The 22,686-nt window shown below is 48.1% G+C and overlaps 3 protein-coding genes across 7 annotated transcripts in view; 2 read left to right on the forward strand and 1 right to left on the reverse strand.

The window, feature by feature from the left end:
• IZUMO2 (IZUMO family member 2) overlaps positions 1-1,040 on the forward strand; it is a 7,145-nt gene extending 6,105 nt beyond the window's left edge. Inside the window, exon 7 of the mRNA XM_006905107.3 lies at positions 932-1,040. Coding sequence (XP_006905169.2) covers positions 932-974 — 43 coding nt within the window. The 3' untranslated portion in view covers positions 975-1,040. The remainder of the gene's footprint in view (positions 1-931) is intronic.
• A 4,014-nt stretch (positions 1,041-5,054) lies between these two features.
• LOC102880127 (zinc finger protein 883) lies at positions 5,055-15,544 on the forward strand. Its single transcript, XM_015592296.2, has 5 exons — positions 5,055-5,119; positions 6,999-7,052; positions 7,838-7,964; positions 10,004-10,105; positions 12,645-15,544. Exons 2-5 carry the CDS (start codon positions 7,020-7,022, stop codon positions 14,528-14,530), a joined length of 2,148 nt encoding a protein of 715 aa, XP_015447782.1. The 5' UTR covers positions 5,055-5,119; positions 6,999-7,019; the 3' UTR covers positions 14,531-15,544.
• Positions 15,545-17,426: 1,882 nt separating this feature from the next.
• The window catches only part of ZNF473 (zinc finger protein 473), a 13,315-nt gene continuing 8,055 nt past the window's right edge, over positions 17,427-22,686 (reverse strand). For 2 of the 5 annotated variants that reach the window (XM_015592356.2, XM_006905008.3), the window contains exon 5: positions 17,427-21,707. In XM_015592356.2, coding sequence (XP_015447842.1) covers positions 19,321-21,707 — 2,387 coding nt within the window. In that variant the 3' untranslated portion in view covers positions 17,427-19,320. Of the gene's footprint in view, positions 21,764-22,686 lie in introns of all 5 variants that reach the window. The other 3 variants (XM_025048205.1, XM_025048204.1, XM_015592364.2) reach the window with 2 other exon arrangements.

Raw genomic sequence — 22,686 nt, forward strand, 5'->3', positions numbered from 1 at the left:
TTCCCCTCTTCCATCCCCGGGGGTCCCTTTTCTGTCTTGAGTTCCGTTTCTCCCTCATCCTCTTGCCCAAGTCCCCTCTCGCCCCCCTGTCTCTGTCACAGAACTCTGTCCCTGCTCTCTGGCCGCCGCCTCCCTGTGTGTGAGTTTCCTGTTGCCGCTGTAACAAATGACCACACACTGGGTGGCTTAAGGCAACAGAAATTCGTTCTCAGGGTTCTGGAGGCCAGAAGTCCACAATCAAGGGGTCGGTGGGGTTGGTTCCTCCTGGAGGTTTTGAGAGAATCGGTTCCATCCCTGCCTCCTTCCTTCAGGTGGCTGCTGCAGCCTTGCCATCTGTTCCTTGGCATGTGGCTTCGCTCCAGTCTTCATGTGCCTTTTTCCTCTGTCTCAAATCTCCCTCTCTCTCCTCTTATAAGGACGCCAGCCATCGGATGAGGGGTCCAGCCCAAATCCAGAATGATCCCCTCTTACCTTAATTTAATTATATCTCCAAAGACACTATTTCCAAATGAGGTCACATTCACAGGGACCGAGAATGAGGACCTGGATGTATCTTTTGGGGAACACGGTTGGGCGAGCACACCTGTTCTTTTCTTTTCTCTCACTTTCTGTCTTTTCCCTTCTCTTTGAGCCTCGCTCCCTGTGTCTGGGTCTCGCATCGTACCTCTTGGCTTTTTCCACTCTTGGTGTTTCCACATTTTACTCTCACCCCTAGTCCCAATTTTTCATGCCTTTCTCCTCATGTACCAACCCTGATTGGCTGAGAACACTGGAAATCTGCCCAGAGACCGATGATGTCACTGGCTAAGCCGAATAAGGCCGATGATTGGAGGGAAGGTTTTTTTTTTTTTTTTTGCGGGGGGCGGAGTCTGTAGATCTGCAAGGGCCTCCAGTTCTCTTTCTAACGTCCAGGCCTTTTCTCTCTGACCAGGGCTATTACGTACCGACAAAACCGGAAACTCTTGCTGCAGTAAGGCGTTGGTGTGGGGGTTCATAAGGGGAAAAGAAAAGAAAAGTTTAATAAAGTCTGTGACAAATTCTTCAATGTCTACGTCAGTTGATGGAAGACCCTCCCCCGCAATTGGCGTCCAGCTCCGGACACCCAACTGGGCGCTCCTCGCTCCTCGAGGGATGAGGCCCAGGTCTCACCCATCTGTAGACACCAGTTGCCCCGATTCAAAGTAGAAGCGATCTGGCCCATCAAGAGGGATGGACATTGAAGGCTTGAACGGACAACCATTCCTACTGTGGGCGGGGATGCATCCTAAAGGAGGTGACACCATAGTGGGATGGTCAAGAACAGTCAGACAGAGGAAGAGCAGCGGTCGGTGCGGAGAATGCAGATGTCTCTCCCTCTCCAAACTCTGACATTTTCACTGCCTGCGTTCCCGAGTGGATTCGGATTCATTTTGCTCTCTGAACTCTTGCTACTCGTTCACCCAGTGTAGGGAGCGAGTGGATTTGGATGACGTGGTGTCTTTCCGTTTCTGAACCGGCTAGCACAACCATTGCTATCTCATTCAGGATGTGGATCATGCGGATGTTTGGTGGGAGGGAGGAAGGCGGGTTTGAGCTGAAGATTCAGTGCCTAGCACGGCGCTTGGCCCTGAGCAGACATTCAGTGAATATTTGATGAATAAGTGAGGGTAGTAGTGTTGGGGGCTGAGGGGTGGGGAGCCTGTAAAGACGGTATTGATCCGCACACTTTAAATGCCAGGGAAAGGAGCTTCGGGTGGTTTTTCCCAGGGTCTGAGATTGAAACCTCACGTATCTGGGGTCCAGGTAGAAAAACTGAGGGCTGCAGGTCCCAGTCACAGAGGGTAGAGAACACGCAGCTCTGTCCTATTGCGGTCGTGGTGAAATGACAACCCCCGTCTTTTTAGATCTTCAGAATTTTTCAAGAGAATCCAGAAATTCAGATTTTTTTTTTTTTCTGCGAAATCTCTCCATTAAAGTAGTCTGGGCAACTAATTTTTTCAAATACTGCAGACCAATCAAGACACGTTTTGCTACCATTGTGAGATGACGGGGAAATATCTGGGTGCTGCTTATATACATATTAGATATTAGCAAAGAGAGTTCTAAGTGTCGCTGGATCTCGCGGGACTGCTTAATTAACTACATTTCCCAGAAACCTGCCTGCTGCAAGACTCCGTTGCCATAGATACCGTCATCCTCCGTGGCCAAGATACCAGTTTTCGTTACCTGCGCAGTAGATAGCGCTTTGAATGGAGAGTTTTTTCAAGAGGTGGAGCAGAGGCTGGCTACTGTTCACTGCCCCCCACCTCCGTCCACCGCGCAGGCGCACTTTCCTGGAGGCGACAGATGCTGGTCGCCTTGGCGACGTCGCTCTGGGCGCGCGTGCTGTCACCTTTATCCGCGCGCCGGCGAGGGGCGAAGCACGTCAAAGGCTGGACTTCACGCTCGCTCAAACCGGTAGCCACACAGGAGCCCCCTCCAGGAAAGGCTCAAGCTTGGGGGGTCACAAGCTGGTGGCTCCGAAATGCTTGTTGCTTGGGTAGCAGTGTTGTTTTGGTTTTTAAAATGTCTTCACGCTGCGGGCGCAGTCACTCCCTTAACTTCTGAGAATTTCCTGAGAGCAATGCACAATGCCTAGCTGTGGCCCTTGGGTGAGTTACACAAATCCCCCCTCTCAGTATACACGTTTGTAAAATGCGGGAGTAATGCCTTCTTCATAGGGTGATCATGCAAGTTAAATGAGCTCAGCGACATGTGTCGCTTTCATCTGCATTTCATTGGCTGAAGCAAGTAGCACAGTTGCAACTAGGTTCATCCAGCAGCCCCAGGGAAGGGTCCTGATTGGTCCTGCTTGGGTCGTGGGCCCACCCCTTGGACCAGTCACTATTGCTAAGATTAGGATACCTGATAAAGACATGGTTACAGGCAGTTAGGATCCCGTGTGATATGTTTGCCTGATGGTGATCACCCAGGGCCTTGTATGAGTTCAAGAGGAGAGGCTCCACCCAGCTTGGCAATCAGGGAGGGCATGGGGAGGAGGTGTCACCTTGGCTGTAACTCGAAAGATAGAAACTAGTGGAGTAAAAGACAAGAATGTGACCGATGAAGGCAGAGAGTGAGAGAGAGGAGTGGGCTGTTCCAAGCAGAGGGAACAGAGAATACGCAAGCCTAGAGGGGACAGGGATATAGGTTTGTCTTTGTGACTGGCGCGCAGGAGGGGATGCGGGATTACTTCGATTTCGTTTTGACAGTGGTTCATCTAGCTTTTACTCATGTGCGTACCTATATTTTACATCTTTATAAACATGAAAGCTATCTAACTTTGTTATTTTTGTTCTTTTAATGTTGATTGGTGAGCATCTCCCCATGTTTTCATGTGGTGGTCATAATCATTTCAGGGCTCGAGAACATTTCAAGGACAGGATGTACTGCCCTTTATAACAATTCAGGGACCTAGGCTCCTTCCATCTGTAACCTATGACTTCCTGGGTGTGGAAAGTGACAAGTGGGAGGTTTTAAAGGGCCGAGTATGGGCACGGGCATGCATGTCACTCCCGCTCACATTTTATTAGCCAGAACATGGTCACGTGTTACCCCAAGTTGCTGGTGAGGCTGGGAAATGTAGTTCGGCCGAGTGCACAAGAAATACAGAAAAGGATTTGGAGAAGAGCGATCCGGTCTGTGTCACACAGTGCTCCAGCGTGGGATCACAGAGAAGAAAACCGAGGTGCCGAGAATGAAAGAGACCGCCCCAGCCCACCAAAAGATTAAAAGCTATTAGGCAAATCTGAACTAAAATCCAAATAACCTTTATAAAAATTAGATTCCTTATCATTCTTGTTTGAGAAGAAAAAAAACCTATTTTTTAATTTAAATTTTATTCTTCAATAATAATTTCAATAGTTGACATACAACATCACATTAGTTTCGGGTGTCCAGCATCGCGATTACACATTCCCCCCAGTAAGTCTGACACCATCTATAATTATTGCAATATTATTGACTCTAGTCCCTGTGCTGTACCTACTGGGTTTTACTGACTAATTTAGTACTCGGTCATATTACCGAATTATCTTATTCTTTCTCTTGGCTTTTCAGTCGATTTTCTGATTTCCAAGGTAGCAGTCATCTTCGAAAAAGGATGAAAACCTGGGCTTCTCTGTTGCCATGATGTCTTTTGCTTCTCTTCTCTAATTACGTTGCTAGTTCTCCGCAAAGTGGTAATTGTGGGCATTTCGTTTTGTTTCTGACTTTAAGGGAGGCTCTTTTGGTGTTTTATCGTTAAGCCTAATCGGGGGTTTTGATTATATGTGTATAATTCAAAACAAGGGGAGACCAGCAACTCCTTAAGATTATTGTCATTACCGTTCATTATGGGCCTTATTCTTAATAAGTTTATCCAGAAATGGCTGATTACTGAACGTTCTCAAAACTCTTTTCATTACCATACATATGATTGTATTATGTAGATATATTAATAGGCGAATTACATAATCGCGTAATATCGACTCTTCCTCGCGTTCCTGGACATACATCTCCCTGATCCCACTATAAAGGTCTATTTCCTCTACCACACTGGCCTTTAAGAGGTAAGAGGGGAAAGTGAGGCATACAGAAAGGAGGATGCGTAGGTAAATCTGGAGTAATTAAATGACAGAGGCGGTATGTATTCACCATCAATTTAGATGGGGCCAACTTTTATGTGTCCCCAAGACGTAAAAGTTGGTAGAAAAAATTTGGATTCCATGGGTGAAAAAAGACTATGAGATCATAGTCTTCCTGTGGAGGGCAGTTAAAAGACTCTGGCTAAAATAGGAATATTCGCGGTGCCAATACTGCCAGACATTTCCCAAATGCCATGTTGCCTCCAGATGCAAAGCAGCTGTGTATTATAGTATGCATTCTCCCGTCCCACATCCTAGTCCCAGACTCCATTTCCCAGCATTCCCAGGCCTCGGAGGCCTTAGGCCGGGAGGAGCGTGAGCCGCAATGGTTTCTGGGAAATGTAGTCCAGCTGCGAAGCTGCGTTTAAAGTACCAGGACTTCATAGTTCCGAGACAGCGACGGCGCAGGCGCATTCCGTGGCCCGCGGGAGGGTGGGAAGGCCTGGCGGCGGTGTGCAACCCGCGGGGGCGCGCAGGTGAGACCCGACGTGGCTGACACTCGGGGGAGCTGGTGGGCGCGGGCCGGGCCGGGCCGGGCGGGAATGCGGACGCTCAGGGGGCGGGTCCAAGTCGTGCCTGGGTGGGAGGGGGCACGGCGCTTTGGGCGGCGCCCCGCCCCATCCCGTCACTAGCCTGGCCGCCTCAAATCCCCCCCACCCGCCATCTGCGCGACTGGGACGATCTCAGCGCGCGGGAATGGGGCGCCCGCCGTCTGCCAGGAGTCCGGCCAAGGATCCCCTATGAGGGAGAACGTACCTTTCCTCACTTCGCAGGTGAAGAAACAGGCTCGGGGAGACTGCGCAACTTCTCCCCAGTCACAATACTAATAAGTGGCCCACCAGGGGTCACAGCCAGGGATGTCTGACCCTGACCCCCCAGCGTGTACGCTGCACAGTCTCTATCCTTATCCTCAGCATCTCTTCCCCTCTGTGACTTTTATCTCTTCTCTCTAATCTCCAACCGTTACCCCGACCCCATTATGTCTCTGCCCGTCTCTCTGTGTGTCGCTGTCCACTTCTCTCTGGGTCTCTGCACGCCTCCCTTCCCCAAGAGTCTTTGTGTTTTTTTCTAAAAACAAGGTCGCTCCAGAGGCTCCAGTGGAGAATGTGTTGCCTCGCCTTTTCCAGTCTCTGAGAGGAGCTCTCATCCCCCGGGTGTGGCTCCATCCTCCAGCTTCCAAGCCGGAGGCCTAGGGCCCACCCAGATAATCCAAGATAATCTTCCCATCTAAGGATGCTTAACTCAATCACATTGCCGTTCACCCCAGACATATCTTTTGGGTCCACTATTCAGCCCCCCCACCTGGTTTATGTCCAGGACTGTCTCCCCCACCAGGCAGAGGGTAGAGCTTCATCTCACTGGTCTCTGTCCTCAGAGCCCCAAATGGAGCCTGTCACTCACCTGGGGCCCAGAGTGTGTCTGATGAACGAATGGGGGTGACCACAGTCTGAACACCAACTTCTATTTGGCGGGGATTCTGAAACTTTATTTCAGCAGATGAAAACTTTCTTTACACATGTTAAGGAGCCCAGGATCCTTAAACAGGATTTTTGCAGGAGCTCAGCAAAACATGGCCCATCCATGCAGTGGAATATTATTCAGCCCTGAAAAGGGATGAAGCACTGAGATGTGCTATAACATGGATGAACCTTGAACATGTTATGTTAAGTAAAAGAAGCCAGACAAGAAAGGCCACATATCGTATAATTCTATGTATACGAAATGTCCAGAATAGGCAAATCCTTTGAGACAGAAAGATGAGTGGTTATCAGGGGCTGGTGTGGGGCAAGGGGGAACAGGGACATTTGGGGGTGACTGGTTCGCAGTAGAGGGTTTTCTTGTAGAGTGATGATGAAAATGTTTTGGAACTAGGTCGTAGCAGAGGTTGTACAACATCGTGAGTATCATAAATGCCACCGAATCATACTCTTCAAAATGGTTAAAATGGTGTCTTTTATGTTATATGTATATTAGTACAATAAAAAAAATTACAACAGGAAAAAAAAAAGAGGGGTTGGGTCTGTAGTGACTTCTGGGTTCAAATCCTGCTCTGGCACTTGACATCTCTCTGACCTTGAGCAACGGCCTTGACCTCTTGTGCCTTAATTTCCTCGTCTGAGGATAACTAGTTCCTTCTCTGAGGGCTGATGTGTAGGTGCAGCGTGGTTGTTGGTACAGAATGGGGACCTCAGGCAGCCTGTCCTGAGCCTTTGCTCCTGCTCATAGGAGACCAGGGTCCCCTCTGTCACAAGGCTTCTTTGGGAAATTCTGTCTGTCTAGGCCAGAACTGACCCCGGTTCTCTGCTCCAGTCTCCTCCAGCTCTGCGGAATCAGACCTGGTTCTTTCTCCTGCAGGTGCATGCCGGGGACCCAGCAATGGCCACCAGGACCAGGACAGCTGAAGACCAGGTGAGCCTGCGCTCCCTCTTCCCAGATATGACCTTGTGGACCCCAGAGGGCTGTCCTCATCTCCACCTGTGGCCTGAAAATCTTCTGCCCCTCCCAGTACTGGGAGAGAGGGGGTCTCTGATGGGAACTGTGGGGCTGGGAGGTGTGAGGGAGGGGCAGAATGCTCTGAGCTGGGACGTTAGGATACAGTCTGAAAATCATCTTACATTCAGCGGCCTTTTGGTTAGCAGGTGAAATGGGCAGCGGTTTGTTTTGTTTCTCCCCTGAGTTTCATCCTTGGAATAAGGAACGGGGTTTGGAATCAGAGTTGGTGTCTGGGATGAAGTACAACTCAGGAACGTGAAGCTCTCGACGCGCAATGGCTGATCGTTCTTTTAAAAGTGTTTCTTAGGACTGCCACATACAGATGTGTAGGTTACGCACTGCACAGGGGCGCCTCATCTCGGTGGCTTGATTTGCATCTTATGCCTCATGTACTGGTGTATTTATTATGACAGCTTTCACGCAGATGGCAGCAAACTGTCATATACCAAAATAATTGGCACATTATAACAATCTTCCAACAGATGGCAGTAAAGAGTCGTGTGACGGGCCCTCGTTTGACTCTAACGGGGTGCCTGCGGGCTCGCTCGGGGCCTGCCCTAGGCCTTTTACATGCCCGTGGGCCAGTTTGATTCAGCCTTCCCAGACCTGCCGAGCCAGAATGTCCCAGCCCAGGGCGCATGTCGTAGGCTCTTGCCTCATGACCTCCCCCGCCCCAGACTGTGTAATGCTGGCCCTTTCAGGAATCAGTGACCTTCAAGGACGTGGCCGTGGACTTCACCCTGGAGGAGTGGGGCCGGCTGGGGCCCGGCCAGAGGGAGCTGTATCGGGATGTAATGCTGGAGACCTACCAGAACCTTCTCTCGCTGGGTGAGGCGTGATGCGCCCTCTGTTCTCATTCCCTTTGTGCCCATCACTGCTGAACTGTGGGTGGTCTCTGGGGTCATACGGTGCCCTCACCGGTCCCTCCTAGCTGGCCTCTGTCCGTGTCTTCCCGTTTCTCTCTGCCTCTCCTAGAGCCCCAATGTCCCTAAGGGCCCCAAGTCCTCTGCCTGTCCCCCAAAATCTTCAGCTGGTGTCCCCACCCTCTTCTCATGCTTCCCTCTGCACATGTGGTGACCTCCGGCTCCGTGCTGGGATGCCTGTTCCGGAAGCTCAGACTCCAGGTGCCCCCCCGCCCCCGATGTCCTGTCAACAGGCTCTGTTCTGGCATCTTCTCCCCAGAGTACACAAACGCTATTCCCCAGATGCGTCTCCCGAGTCCCACATTTGTTCACGCACCCGCCTCCTGCACCCTGCAAGGCCCGTCCCGTTCACCACCTTTACCCCAAGCTCAGCATCTCCACACTGACCCACTCCTCCCGCTCCGGGGCCCCACATCCCCCAGGCCCCAGACAAGATCCCCGGGCACTATCCCCTAACTGATGGCCCATCAGGCCCCAGCCGTGTCCCCCTCTGCCCCCTGACTCTCTCTGCCTGTCCCCTCCTCTCTATCCCCACAGCCGGGCTCTGCTCAGGCCTTGTCCTCTGCCCCGGACCCAACGCCAGCCTCCCCTCTGCTCCGCCCTTCCCTCCCATCCATCTCTCCCTCCTCATTTTCATTTCGTGTCCCCTTTCCCTGTGAGCTCTGGTGGCGCGTAGGCTCCGTCCTCAGCTCTCCTTACGCACACGCTTGTGCTAGACAAACCCTGTCCCCTGGGTTCCGGCTCTGTGTAGCTGGCGGCCCCCAGAACACTTCCCAGGGAAGGGCCCGGCCCCCCTGTTCCCTGTCCCCACCAAGCTGACCACGGCCCTCCAGACCCGTTCTTCCTTGGGTCCCCCATCTCGGGGACAGTCAGCAGGCCGGTCCTGGGCGCCGCCCTTATCGGCTCCTTCACAGCCTGACGTGACGTGGCCCCTGCAGCCTCTTCAGTTTTGTCGCCTCCCGTTCTCTCCCCCACTCAAGCTTCCCCAGTCAGAGGAGGGCTTGTCTCTAGGGCGGGAGGCGTGGGCATGTTGTCTGCTCATCGGGATGATCAGTAGGGAGATGGATTCGCTTCCTGGGGCTGCTGGAACAAATTACCACAAACTCAGTGCCTTAAAACAGCAGAAATTTATTCTCCCACAGTTCCGGAAGCCGGAAGTACAAAAGCGAGGCGTGGGCAGCACCACGCTCCTTCCGAAGGCTCTGGGGGAGAATCTATTCCTGCCTCATCCAGCTCCTTGAGGCTCCCAGCAGTCCTGGGGTTTCTCATCTCGTACCTGCATCACCCCAACCTCCGCCGCCACCTTCACATGGCCTGCCCCCTCCATATGTGTCTGTGTGTCCCTCCTCTCATAAGGACACCTCATGGGGTCACAGTCTCGCCATAATCCAGTAGGACCTTGTCTGAACTAATTACATCGGCAAAGCCCCCATTTCCAAATTAGGTGACATTCTGAGGCTTCCGTGGACGTAATTTGGGGCAAACACTGTTCAGTCCGCACTAGGAAGAGAGAAATTAGTGATCTCAAAGGCAGCAGGCATCAAAAAGCAAAAAGAAACAGATGGAATTAATTTTTGTAATATGTTTTGTTTCATCCCATCTATCTAAAATATGATCATTTCGGCACATGTCGAAATCACAGTCAATATAAAAATTATTAATGAGATCATTTATATTTTTCTGCATATTAAGTTTTTCAAAATGTGGTGTGTTTCACACTCAGGTTGAACTCAGGTTGGATGTCAGAGCCTTAAACAGTGACATCAGGGCTCAGGCTCTCTCTGGGACGTAAACACCCAATAAATGAATCTCACATTGACCGTTAAAGTGTCTAATAAGTAGGCACCCAATGTACGTATCTCTCCTGCAGACCCAGGGCCTGAGGCCCAGCCCTGAGGCCTCTGTGACCATGGCATCCACTGCCAAGACTCGTGTCTTTTCCAGGAGCAGGGCTCCCTGGGTCCAAACCCGATGTGATTTCCCGTCTGGAGCGAGGGGAAGAGCCCAGGATGGAGGAGCGAGAAGTCTGGCAAGTTACCTGTCCAGGTGGGTGAGCATGTCCAGCAGGTGTGAGCCATCTTCCTACCCCATCTGTCTTGATCAGCGATGGTCATTCGAGAATGAGGCAGCATAACATACAGGTCATCACTGTGGACTCTGGGTTTAAATCTTAGCTCTACTGCTTCCTGGTTCTGTGACCTTTGGGCAAGTCATTTGGCTTCTCTGTGCTTCAGTTTCCTCATCTGCAAAATGGGGTCAATAATAGTCCCCAGGGTTGGGCAGAATGAATGAATTTACATAGAGTGTGGCCCAGTCACCCCCCAGTCAGAATAGGCTCCACTGGTTATCATTATGATTATTTGTTGGGAATCGCCTATGTAAAGACCCAGAAGTGGGATCTTATCTGTAAAGTGGGGACACTAACAGTATCTACCTCACCGAATTGTTTTTCTGAGGAATAAATTAGTCAATAGGAGAAGCTTAGAACAGTGCCTGGCACATAGTAAGCATTTAAGAAATGTTACCAATTTCAATAATAATTATTATTGTTCTATTACTATTATTGTAATTACCTGATATCTTAGTCAGGACTCTTTTGCATGTAAAAAATCAAAATAGCTTAAGCAAAATTAGATTTTTTGACCCATGTAAGTGGGAAGTGTTGCAATGTAAGCTTTTAGGCAAAGATGGATCTAAAGCTGTAAATGGTGTTATCAGGGCTCACTTGTGCACACGCTCACGCTCTCTCTCCTCCTCTCCTCTCCTCTCCTCCCCTCCCCTCCCCTCCCCTCCTCCCTCTCACCTTCCCCCACTACATGTTGATCCTATCTGTTTCTGGCTTCAGTCTATCTTCAGGCTTTTCTACGTGGCAGCTGATGTGGCTTCCGCTAGTCTCAAACTTATGTTCTGCCTAGCAACACCATATATCAATCTCAAGGAAGACTCTGATGGGCCCTGTTTGGATCTTGAACCAATTATAATGGCCTGAGGGATGGGCTATTCTGATTGGCCAGCCTGGGTTTCATGAAGTGGAGTGTGGAGGAGACTATATATGATAAACAGCCCCACCAAGACTACATCAAAAGGGGAGCAGTGGTCGTTCAAAGGCAGGGATGCTAAGGAGACAAGGAGGATGCATCTAAGGTGTCAGAGTACAAGCCTGCCCCACTTCTCTTTGAGGGCAAGGGTCAGATGTCTAGCACTGTGGTTGGCACATGATAATTATGCAATTAATAGATGTCTTATGAACAAAGCTACTAGCATAAAAAAATCGATGCCTTCAACAAATTCCAAATGGTAATGTTTCCTGCTCATCATCTTTTCTGTCTCCTTTTCCCCAAACTGCAAGCTATTAAAGCCTCATATACATTTCGTATTGTCGCTATCTGTTGATCGAGTAAAAGTTATATGTTCATCACAGAAACTTTGAAAATCCAAATAAGAATGAAACAAGAAATGAAAATTCCATAATCCTAATAATCTCTTCAAAAAAATTCACATTTAAAATTTTAATGTAGTTCCTTCATGTATTTTCACCCCAATGTCTCTACTGTATTTTTAATTATAAAAGTAAATAATAAGAACATTGATGAACCTTGAAGACATTATGCTAAGTGAAATAAGCCAGACTTAAAAAGGACAAATATCGTATGATTTCACTTACATGGGGTACCTACAGTCGGCAAATTTATAGAGACAAAGTAGAATGGTGGTTGCTGGGGGTGGGGGAGGGGGAAATGGGAGTCAATGTTTAATGGGTACAGAGTTGCAGTCTGAGAAAATTAAAAAGTCCTGGAGGTGGATAGTGGTGAATGTACTTATGCAACTGAAGTGTACACTTAAAAGTGGCTGAAATGATATAATTTATGTTATGGGTATTTTACCACAATCAAAAATAAATAATAATAAATTTTAAAAACTCTCCATCCCACCACACATACACACACACATAAATATATAGAAAATCTCTAGAAGGATTCACCAGTTAGAAACAGCGTAGGAACAAAGGAAGGAAGAATGTTTACTTTTCACTGTGATCACCTAGTAAAAACTACTTTTTAATATTTAAAATAAATAAAACATTTCAAACATGTAATGTAGAAAGTGAAATTCCCTTATTAACTCACTTCTACAGTTCACTTGCTAACACTGGATATTTTTTAGATTTCCAATCTAAAAAGCGTCAAATAGCTTCTCAGTAATTTGACTTTTTCGACTATTACTGATGTTAAGCATCTTTTTAATATTTATTGGCCACTTACTTTTCTTCTGCAAAGTGCCTATTCACATTCTTGCCTCACTATTTTTATTAGATTGTTTCTCTCTTATTGATTTGTAAACATGTATTATATATTATGGCTAATAAACCACTGTGCACATAAACTGTGTTACAACTCAGTTCTTTTCATTTTTAGAGTATATTGAGGCCATCCTTCCATGTCAGAACATGAATCTATTTACTTCATGCCTTTTGAAATAGCAACACAAACTTTGAAACTTCTCTTGTAATTTTACAATGGCAGTTATAATAATCAGCTTCCTTTGTCCCAGAACAGATGATATTCATATTTTCCATTTCTTTCAGACTTGGAGACAAGCTCTGAAACTACTCAAGAGACACTGCCAAGAAAGGATATTTCCGAAGAAGCAGCTTCCCCGGTGGGGAAGATGGAGGGAATTTTAAGGGCAGTGCTTGGAGATGGCAAGATAGGGGAATCCTGGACATGTGGCCATCAATTGGAGGACCAGGGAAAGCAGGAGAGGCATTTGAAGTGTCTTTTTGCTTCTCTCAAGGAAAACACCTGTGGGGAGAGAGGTCTTGGCTGTAACGAGCTTGGAAGAAGCTTCAGGCGGACCTTGGTCTTCATGAGGAAGCACAGAGTGCCTGGAGGAGAGAGGCTTCGGAAGTGGAATGGGCCAAGGAAGAGCTCAAAACGCCAAAGGACCTTTGTAGAAAAGAAGTCATTTAACTGTATGGAATGTGGGAAAGCCTTCGTTTACCATTCGGACTATATGCTACACCAGAGAATTCACACTGGAGAGAAACCCTACAAGTGTAAGGACTGCGGGAAGGCTTTCAGCAACAGCTCATATTTCATTCAGCACCACATCATTCACACGGGAGAGAAGCCCTACGCATGCAATGAATGTGGCAAGACCTTTACTCAGAGCTCATCTCTGACCGAGCATCAGAGGATCCACACTGGAGAGAAACCATACCAATGCAAGGAATGTGGGAAAGCCTTCACCCAGAGCTCCTCCCTCATTAAGCACCAGCGATGCCACACCGGGGAGAAACCCTATAAATGTGACCAGTGTGGGAAGTTCTACTCACAGGTGTCCCACCTCACTCGCCACCAGAAAATCCACACAGGGGAGAAGCCCTACAAGTGTGGCGAGTGTGGCAAGGCTTTCTGTCACACCTCTTCCCTGAGCCAGCACCAGACAATCCACACCGGAGAGAAACCCTACAAATGTAACGAGTGTGGGAAAACCTTCAGCCACAGCTCATCTCTGACTCAGCATCAGCGGGTTCACACGGGAGAAAAGCCCTATGAGTGCTCCGCGTGTGGCAAGGCCTTCAGCCACAGTTCTTCTCTGACTCAGCATCAGAGAATTCACACTGGCGAGAAGCCCTACGAGTGTAACGAGTGCGGGAAGGCTTACACGCAGATTTCCCACCTTATGAGGCACCAGAGCATTCACATGGGGGAAAAGCCCTATATATGTAATGAGTGTGGCAAGGCTTTCAGTCACACCTCATCTTTTGCTCAACACCAGACAATTCACACCGGCGAGAAGCCCTATAAGTGTAATGAATGTGGGAAAACCTTCAGCCAGAACTCTTCCCTGACGCGCCACCAGAGGATTCACACTGGGGAGAAGCCCTATGAGTGTAACATCTGCGGGAAGGCCTATACCCAGATTTCCCACCTCATTCAACACCAGAGGATTCATACCGGAGAGAAACCTTATGCGTGCAGTGAGTGTGGGAAAGCCTTCAGCCGGAGCACCCACCTTATCGAGCATCAGAAAATCCACACGGGCGAGAAGCCCTATAAGTGTAAGGAGTGTGGGAAGACATTCAGTCACAACTCATCCCTCACTCAGCATCGGAGGATTCACACTGGCGAGAAACCCTACCCCTGTAAGGAATGCGGGAAAGCCTTCAACCAGAGCATCCACCTTATTCAGCATCAGAGAATTCACACCGGAGAGAAGCCCTACAAATGTAACAACTGCGGGAAAACCTATACCCAGATCTCACACCTTATTCAACACCAGAAGGTTCACACAAGTGGCAGACGCTATGTGTGTAAGGAACGTGGGGAGGATTTCGGCTGGGGTTCACACCTCACTGGACACCAGAGAGTTCACAGCACACACAACACCTACATCTGCGATGATTTTGAGAAAGCTTTTGCTTGGGGCACGCAGCTTGCTGATCATCAGAGAACTCATGCTGACTAGAAAGCCTGAGAATGTGACACACTGGTGGTTCAGCCTTCATCAGCACTAATAACTTCCTCCCAGAGAGCAACACTAACACCAAACATTGAGAGAGTTGGTTTCTTTTCTTCCTAGGAGGATGGCACAGTTTATCACCAGCTTGGACAGCTTCTGATCATTTTAGTAGCTTCCCCCTAAAATCTGAAATTCCTCCCTATATTTCAACCCTATAGTGTCCCCAAGTCGTGGTCTAGGTGGTGGTCTAGGTGGTGCTCTAAATGGGCTGCAACTATATCTGGGATCTTAAATAAGGTCCCTCTGAGCTTTTTAAATGCAATGATTATTCATTAAATTGGAGCCTGAAAATTCAAGAAAAAAGAAACAGCTAGAAAGAATAACCCTTGAGTAAAAGTGTCAAATATATGTAGCTGAACATACGTGCTAGACGATTTTACTTTCCTTTAAAACTTTAAGATACAAATGTCACCACAAAACGTACAATTGGCTTAAACACTGAATGTTTCACATATTTACAGCCACTTTTTATGTTGTTTTTTTGATCTTTTCCATTTCCAGGATTTGTGATTCACAAAGCAGTTGCCCTACTGAGCATCATTTTCTAAATTCTATTCATACCCAAAGGGAGGTTTTTCTTTCCTCATATTTTTGAAACGATTTTTCTAATTATAAAAATAATTGCATACTTTCACAACAGGAAAAAAATTTTAAGTAAAATCACATATGCTTATTGTAAAGGATAGTTTGGAAAGAGTAGAGAATTATGGACTACAATACCAATCCCCCATAATCCTATAGCCCAGAGACAACCACCGATCATATTGGACTGTATATCTGGTTTTGTTTTACACTGTGTTCCATATCCATATTATTAAACTTAGAAAAAATTAGAATCAGAAAACAAAAGCCATATATATTCACCTACAACTTGGTCACCCCCAGAAGTCATATTGTTTTGATTTTTCCTATTTCCTTCAAAATAGCGTTTAAAAATAAATCTTATTTTATTTGATTGTAGTAAGAGTGTAGAAATGATTTTGACTTCTGTTTTGTCCTCGTTTTATCGTGAGCAGTATCCTTTCTCACCACATACACTTCATACTCATCATTATTAGCGCTAATGATATTTATTTCATTGACAGGTGGCAAATAATTTACAAATCCATTGCCCCATTTTGGCTTTGTTCTAAGCCCCTGATCGATACGGATTGTTCACCAATTTTCTCAATAATGAACAGTTTTATAACGAGCATTTTCACGCTTCCTCTCTTCTTTTGGGGGGATTATTTCTCTAAGTCAAATTTCTCAGAGTGAGAACAATAGAGTCGAGACTCTAACCATTTTCCTGATTCCTGAATGTTTCAAATTGCTTTCCAAAGAGACCGAACCTAATCTACCTGGCACAAGGGGGCCTGTGGACCACAGTTTTGCGACATTTTTACCAGCACTGAACATGAATCATGTGATTTTTCCCCCCATGTCAAACTTAAAATGGTGCTTTCAGTAACTTGCTGTGTGCCGAGCTCTTTTAAGCCCTTAGTATGAACACCTTTCATTCTTCCAACACCTACACGTGTTCAGGGCCGTGTTGTTCCATTTCACAGATGAGGGCACTGAGGCACAGAGAGATGAAGTGGCCAAAGTCTTCAGACTCTTGGAAGTGCTGAGTGCCTATTTCTGCTTCTCCACTTCCTTCACGAATACTTGCTATTAATGTTTTTTTAAATATTTCTAATAAGTAAAAATGTCCTATTGATAAATGATGTTATTGATGTTTTGGCTTCATTGAATTGCTTATTTATGTATTTTGCCCATTTTTAATCGGGCTTTTTGTATTAACTCTTTGTTATATGTTACTAATATTTTCTCCCAGTTGGTTATTTCTCTCAATTTTGCTGATGGTGTTATTTTGCTATAGATTTTTTTTAAATTTTAGGAATTCAAATCTATTTGAATTTTCTCTTATAGTTCTTAAACCTACTGTCATGCTAAGAAAGGCCTTCCTCACTCCCCGGGATTATGAAAACATTCTCCTATATTTTATTCTAGTATTTTTACAATTTCTTAAGAATTAAGTTTTTATTCCATCTGCAAGGCTATCACATTCCAACTGGTGAGGCTGCACCCGGATCTCCTGGGTGTATAGGATGGATCCAGCCACCCACCACATCCCCAGCCCTGCCAACCCACAGTGCCAAACCCACGTAGTGTGAGTGAGCAAAAATAAACCTGTGCTGTTCAGCCACTGAGATCCAACTTAACTATATTGCCAAAGCATTATCCTGACACAGCCATCCTGCCACTGGCAGGGGCACTAGGCTTCAGTTAGTTAGTGTTCCCCAAACCTCACTCAATTATATACTAGTGTCAAATTTTTTCTTCTTACTGTAGATGTGTACCATACTTTCCTTTAAATAAGTTCACATTTTTAAAAACTTTTATAATAAAAATAAAAAATTTAAAGGACTTTTTATCACTACCATGCGTAGGAAACTAGTATCTTTTGTCAGTAAAAGGGAAAAAGGGGGCAGAGGAAGGAAAATACCAAGAGAGCAAAATAGTATTAAATTCTAGGTAAAATTATTGCCCGAGCTGGAGGCATGCTGTCTTTGTAATGAGAGAGGAGTAAACACCATGCTGTGCGTGCTTTCTCCCCCACTGAAGACTGCACTACAATGGAAAAGTGGTTTGATGCGACATCTGATGACCAGCTGGTTCCTCTGTGGTCCATGCCCCTAACCACCTTGGGAAAAAGACTTAACTACCCTCTTAGGGGACCGTTTTCAGTGTTACAAGCCCTCCCCCACTAGAACACCTGTCAGCACCCAGCAGGCAGGGGCTCTGTATGCTCCACGTCCGCTTGGGGGTGGGGCACCAGGCTGAGAGAAGGAAGCAACACTTTTAGACTCAAAACTTTAATCAGACAACCAACACGTATACACAAAGGGCATTCTACACTGGCCCATGCAATACAGGTCACTAGTTACAGAGACCGCCCCCTCTTCCCGCCCAGGGGTTGCTGACTTTCCACAGGGCCTCCAACCTGTACGTTTGATCTTAAAACTCTCACTGAACACACTTTTCAATCTGAGTTCCCACCTCCCCACCCTGCGACACTCTGTAAGCCCCTTTGGTACATAACAGACTGACGGCCCAGACTAGACTGATCTCAAGGGCGGGAGTTAAACCAGCAGGGAGTCAAACCTTTTGGCCACTAGGAAACCAGTATACTCCCCACTCTGCGGTGGGCCCAAGGGTCAGCCATTAAGTTTCCAGTTTCAACAACAAAACCAACCAGCAGAACTCAAGGTTTAAGGTCTGAAAAGCCCAAATGCACAGGGCACATACTCCTAAACTTTTTTAGCACCAAAAATAGGAAAGATATCAAAATCGTGGGTCCAATGTCTTCATAAGATTGTGCTTCAGCAGATAGGTGACTGGGTGGCTTACGGAAGGGACACCAAAGCTGAGTTGAGGAGGTACCATCAGGAGGGAGCTGTTGTGTGGTTCCACGGGGTGTCTCAACTGTAGAACAGGCCTCGCCCAGCAAGTGGCTGACTCGAGGGCTCCAACATGAAGCATCATTTCCTCATAGGCTTCCAACAATCCTCGGTGGCCCCAGACCTTGCTGTGATGAGGGAATGTTGGCCTTTTAAGATGGCACTTGTCACCGAACTGTGCTCCTCTATGGAAAGGGGGCCGTCTATTTCCCTTGGATTCCAGAAGCTTCAAGGCAAGGGCAGGCCTTACCGTATTGACATTCCGTCCTGGCACCTAGTGAAGCACCTGGTGAGTGGCCAGCTTGGATAAATGGTGAAGAACATTCCAGCAGTGGTTTCCGTACATCGCAATTCTCACCACCAAGCACATCTTCTGCGCAGATCATGTTAACTGTGTGGCAATACCCAGTACAGCTTTCCTAATGGAATCCAGCTATTTCCGGTACGTTAACCACAGTGACAAATTGGGTCTCACGGTGGATAACCAACAACTTTAAATGGAGGAAGGCCATCATGGTAAAGGTAGCATGTGTATGTGGGAGGGGGTCCTTTTGAGTCAGAGGTTTGAGAGGTTAGGAGTGGAAAGCTTTAGCCATTTGATGTTAGTTTATATGTTGTTCTGGGCTATCTGTGGGTTAGTTAAGAAAATACTAGGACAGAGCGGAGAGATGGAGGAAAGGGAAAGACAAGACTTAAAAAAAGAATAAATTAAGGTTTGGAGAACCAAATTAAGCCAAGGACATCCTGGAGAAAAACTTTAAAAATTAAAGCATATTATTAAGAACATTAATTGCAATAGAGAGTTGCTAATTCTTCTCTTCCTTTTAACATAAAAGAGTGTATTTACGTTGTACCTAATGCATACGTAGAGCTCACACTCAGTGAGTACTTACTATATGCTAGGCACTCGGTCCTAAGTGCTTTACATCTAATTTATCCTCACGATGGCCCTCTGAGGTAAGTAACTATTACTGCACCCATTTTGCAGATGAGAACATTTGAGGCCCTGAGAGGTTCCACGACTCTCCCAAGATCGCTTAGGCAGCAGATGGCAGAACTGGGATTTAACTCAGCAGACTGGTTCGAGTCCACCTCAGAATCTGGACACCATACGGGTTCTTTTGTTTTCATTGTTTTAATGCAATTTGTGTGCGAGTTTTCTAACCTTTATTAATAAAGAGACTTATCTATTGTGCTAGAGAGGCGGGTTACAATGTGATGGTTTCAAGTTTAGGCCTCAGATAACCGTGTGTGCAGCTTCCATCTGGCTGCTGCGGGTGGTATTGCTACTTCTTACTTTTCAGTGTGAACTCGCTGATGTCGGCGGAGACCTAAGTAGTAGCGAAAGGCTTTCTGACAGTGTTGACACTGATATGGTTTCTCTTGGGTGTGAATTCTCTGGTGCTGACTGAGGTGGGCGCTGAGGCCAAAGGCTTTCCCACACACATCACAGGTGTAAGGCTTCTCCCCAGTGTGAATTCGCTCATGCTGCTTCATATTTGCTTTCTGGGAGAAGGCTTTCCCACATTCGGCACACGTGTAGGGCTTCTCCCCAGTGTGAACTCTCTGGTGAACAGAAAGGCACGAGCTCTGGCTGAAGGTTTTCCCACATTCCTCACAAGAATAAGGCTTTTCTCCAGTGTGGACTCTCCGGTGTCGAATGAGTGGGGCACTCAGGCTGAAGGTTTTCCCACAGTCGCCACATTTATAGGGCTGCTCGCCTGTGTGAACTCTCTGATGCTTAGAAAGGTGCCGGCTGTGGTGGAACATTTTTCCACATTCCTTACACTCAAAGGATTTCTTTTCGGCATGGGTTTTCTGATGCTGGGTAAGGTGGTTATTGTGCGCAAAGACTTCATCGCACTGGTTACATCTGAAGAGTTTCTCTGCAGTGTGAACTGACTGATGCTCTGAGAGACGTGCACTTTGGCTGAAGGTCTTTCCACACTCGTGACACTTAAAGGGGCGCTCGCTCAGGTGGGTGCGCTGATGCTTGGCGAAGAAGGCGCTGCGGATGAAGGCCTTCCCGCAGTCTCCACATTTATAGGGCTTCACTCCCGAGTGAGCCATCTGGTGGCGATCAAGCTGTGTACTTTGGCCAAAGGCTTTCCCACACTGGTTGGACTCAAAGGGCTTCTCCCTAGTGTGAATCCTCTCGTGCTGAGTGAGGTCTTCGCTGCAGCTGAAAGTTTTCTCACATTTGTTACACTTAAAGCACTTTCTGTCGGTTGCCGGATGTTCTTTCTCTTCTGGGTTCTGATTCAAGGCCTCTCCACTCTTGTCAAGTCCTTGTTTTTCTCGGGTGTGAACGCTCTGGTGGCAAGTTAGGGTCGAGCTGCAAATGAAGCGCTCGCCACACTCCTGACATTCATAGCGGGTTTCCACAGCATGAATTTTCTGGTGTTGAATAAGGCGTTCGTTATGCCTGAAGGTCGCCTTACATTCGGCACAGCTGTAGGGCTTTTCTGTGGCATGAACGGACTGGTGTCGAATCAGGTGGGAGGGCCGGCTGAAACTCTTGATGCATTTGTGACATTTGTGGGGCCTGTAGCCCGTGTGAATCCTCAGGTGTTCGTTAAGGTGAGTGTTCCGGTAGAAGGCTTTCCCACACTCAGTGCATTTGAAAGTCTTCTCTCTGCCATGAACCCTCTGGTGGGTCTTTAGGGTCAAGATATGGCTGAAGAGTTTCCCACACTTGTCACACTTAAACGGCTCTTCTCTGGTGTGAACGGACTGGTGTTTGATGAGCGCCAAGTTCTGCTGAAACACCTTCCCACATTCCTGGCACTGAGAGGTAGCTTTTGCGGCGTGAATTTTCTGATGCTGGAGGAGATATTTGTTAAAGTTGAAGGTGGCCTTGCATTTGGCACATTCGTAGCGCTTCCGAGTGTGGGTCTTCTGATGCTGAGTGAGACGAAAGGTGCGGCTGAAATGCTCGCCACACTCATTACACTTGTAGGGTTTAGCACCTGTGTGGGTTTTCTGCTGCTCAACAGGCTGAGAGCCGTGACCTGACGGACAGCCGCGGTCTTGACTCTTACGTGGTTTCTCTCCAGTGTGAATTTTCTGATGCCAGAGGAGGTGCGTATTTTGACTGAAAGTTTTCCCGCACTTGTTACAAACATACGATTTGTGAGTCGTCGGATACACGAAAAGGCACGAACTCTGGTCCAAAGCGCTCTCCTGCTCTTGCTTTGCAGCAGACTTCTCCCGCATGTGAACAATCCAGTGCTGGATGAGATGGCAACCCCGGCTGAAGCTCTTCCCACATTCGCTACACTTGTATGCTTCCTCCCCTCCCAGGGCAGTGTCCTGCTGACTCTGGTCTGAGTGGTAGCCAAGGTCATTCCTACATTCCTGAGACTCAGCTGGCGTTAGGTTCTTTTCGGGAAGATCATGGATCACGGACTCCTCTCCCGTCGGAAGGCGGGGCTCAGGGCTGAGGCCGCTCTTGAGTTCGTGACTCTTGCACTCTGTGGGACTTTCCACGTTGGTGACGTCAGAACTCAGAAGACTTTCTGGATCTCCTAGCAGACTATCTAACCAGCTCTCGTCCATGCAGGCTTCTCCCAAGTTGAAGTTCCAGAGGCCATCCTTGGAAAACGCCTCCAGAAGCTCCTGGGAGAGTCCTTCCTCCAGGAAGTCCTGCAGCGGAGAACAGTTCTTGGCCTCAGCTATGTCTGCAAGAGAGGAACAGTGCAAATGTCTCCTGTTCCCCAGGGTGTATAGACAGGGGCTGCAGTGCGAGGACAAAAACAAGAGGGAGAAAAAGGGATGGGACCTGAATCAAGCCGGTCCATCAAGGGGACAAAGGAGAAGAGGCCAGCATGGTGACCCAGCTGGAACCAGCGCCATGAGAAACAGCGAGCCCACGTCCGGGGCTTATGACTGGAGCTGGGCCCACCCAGGGATGGGATCCTCTCGCGGACACTCTCCACTGTCACCTAAGGCCTACCTCCTAGAAGCCCTGTTCAAGCGGGCGAGAGAAATGAACGGTAACAATGCCACACAACTGCCACCATGCAGGAGACATTTGCTCATCAGCAGTCACGGCCCCGCACGCACACTGGGGCGGCAAAAACAGAAATCCGAGGCTGCTGGAACCTGTGCCCGGGTTGGTCACCTACGTGCAAATGCCGGTGTGCCGCCAGCAGGCTGCAGAGCTTCTGAGAGGTGAAGCAAGGATGCAGCTGCGCGGGCCAGGTGGGCGGAGCCTGCCCGAGAGGCGTGGCCGCCCCCACTGCCGGTTCAGGGGCCCTCCTCCCGCGTTAATGGTCGAACCCGAGGAAAGCTCCCCGCGCCCCGGGCAAGGCCCCCGCCTCCACTTCCTCCCAGGAGGAGCCTCTTGACCAGCGTCCTCACTGCTTAACCCGATCCCCCTGAGGAAGCGTGGCCCAAGAGAGGCAGGGTGAAGGCCCTCGGCAGCATTTAGGCCAGGCCTGGGATTACTAACAGATGTGGCCACCTGCTGCGCTCGTGGGACAGGAAAGAGGGGTGGGCCTGACCAAGGGGAGGTGGAACAGGGAGACCAGGGTGTCCTCCTGGGTGCTCAGGGAGCGCGAGGCAGGAAGATGGAGAGACCGACTTGAGGAATGGAAGACCAACCCGAGGACCGAGGAGAGGACAGAGGAAAGGCACCAGGACAGCCACATGCTGAAT

Source organism: Pteropus alecto, unplaced genomic scaffold (genome assembly GCF_000325575.1).
Source record: "Pteropus alecto unplaced genomic scaffold, ASM32557v1 scaffold41, whole genome shotgun sequence".
In the NCBI taxonomy this organism is placed as follows: domain Eukaryota; kingdom Metazoa; phylum Chordata; class Mammalia; order Chiroptera; family Pteropodidae; genus Pteropus; species Pteropus alecto.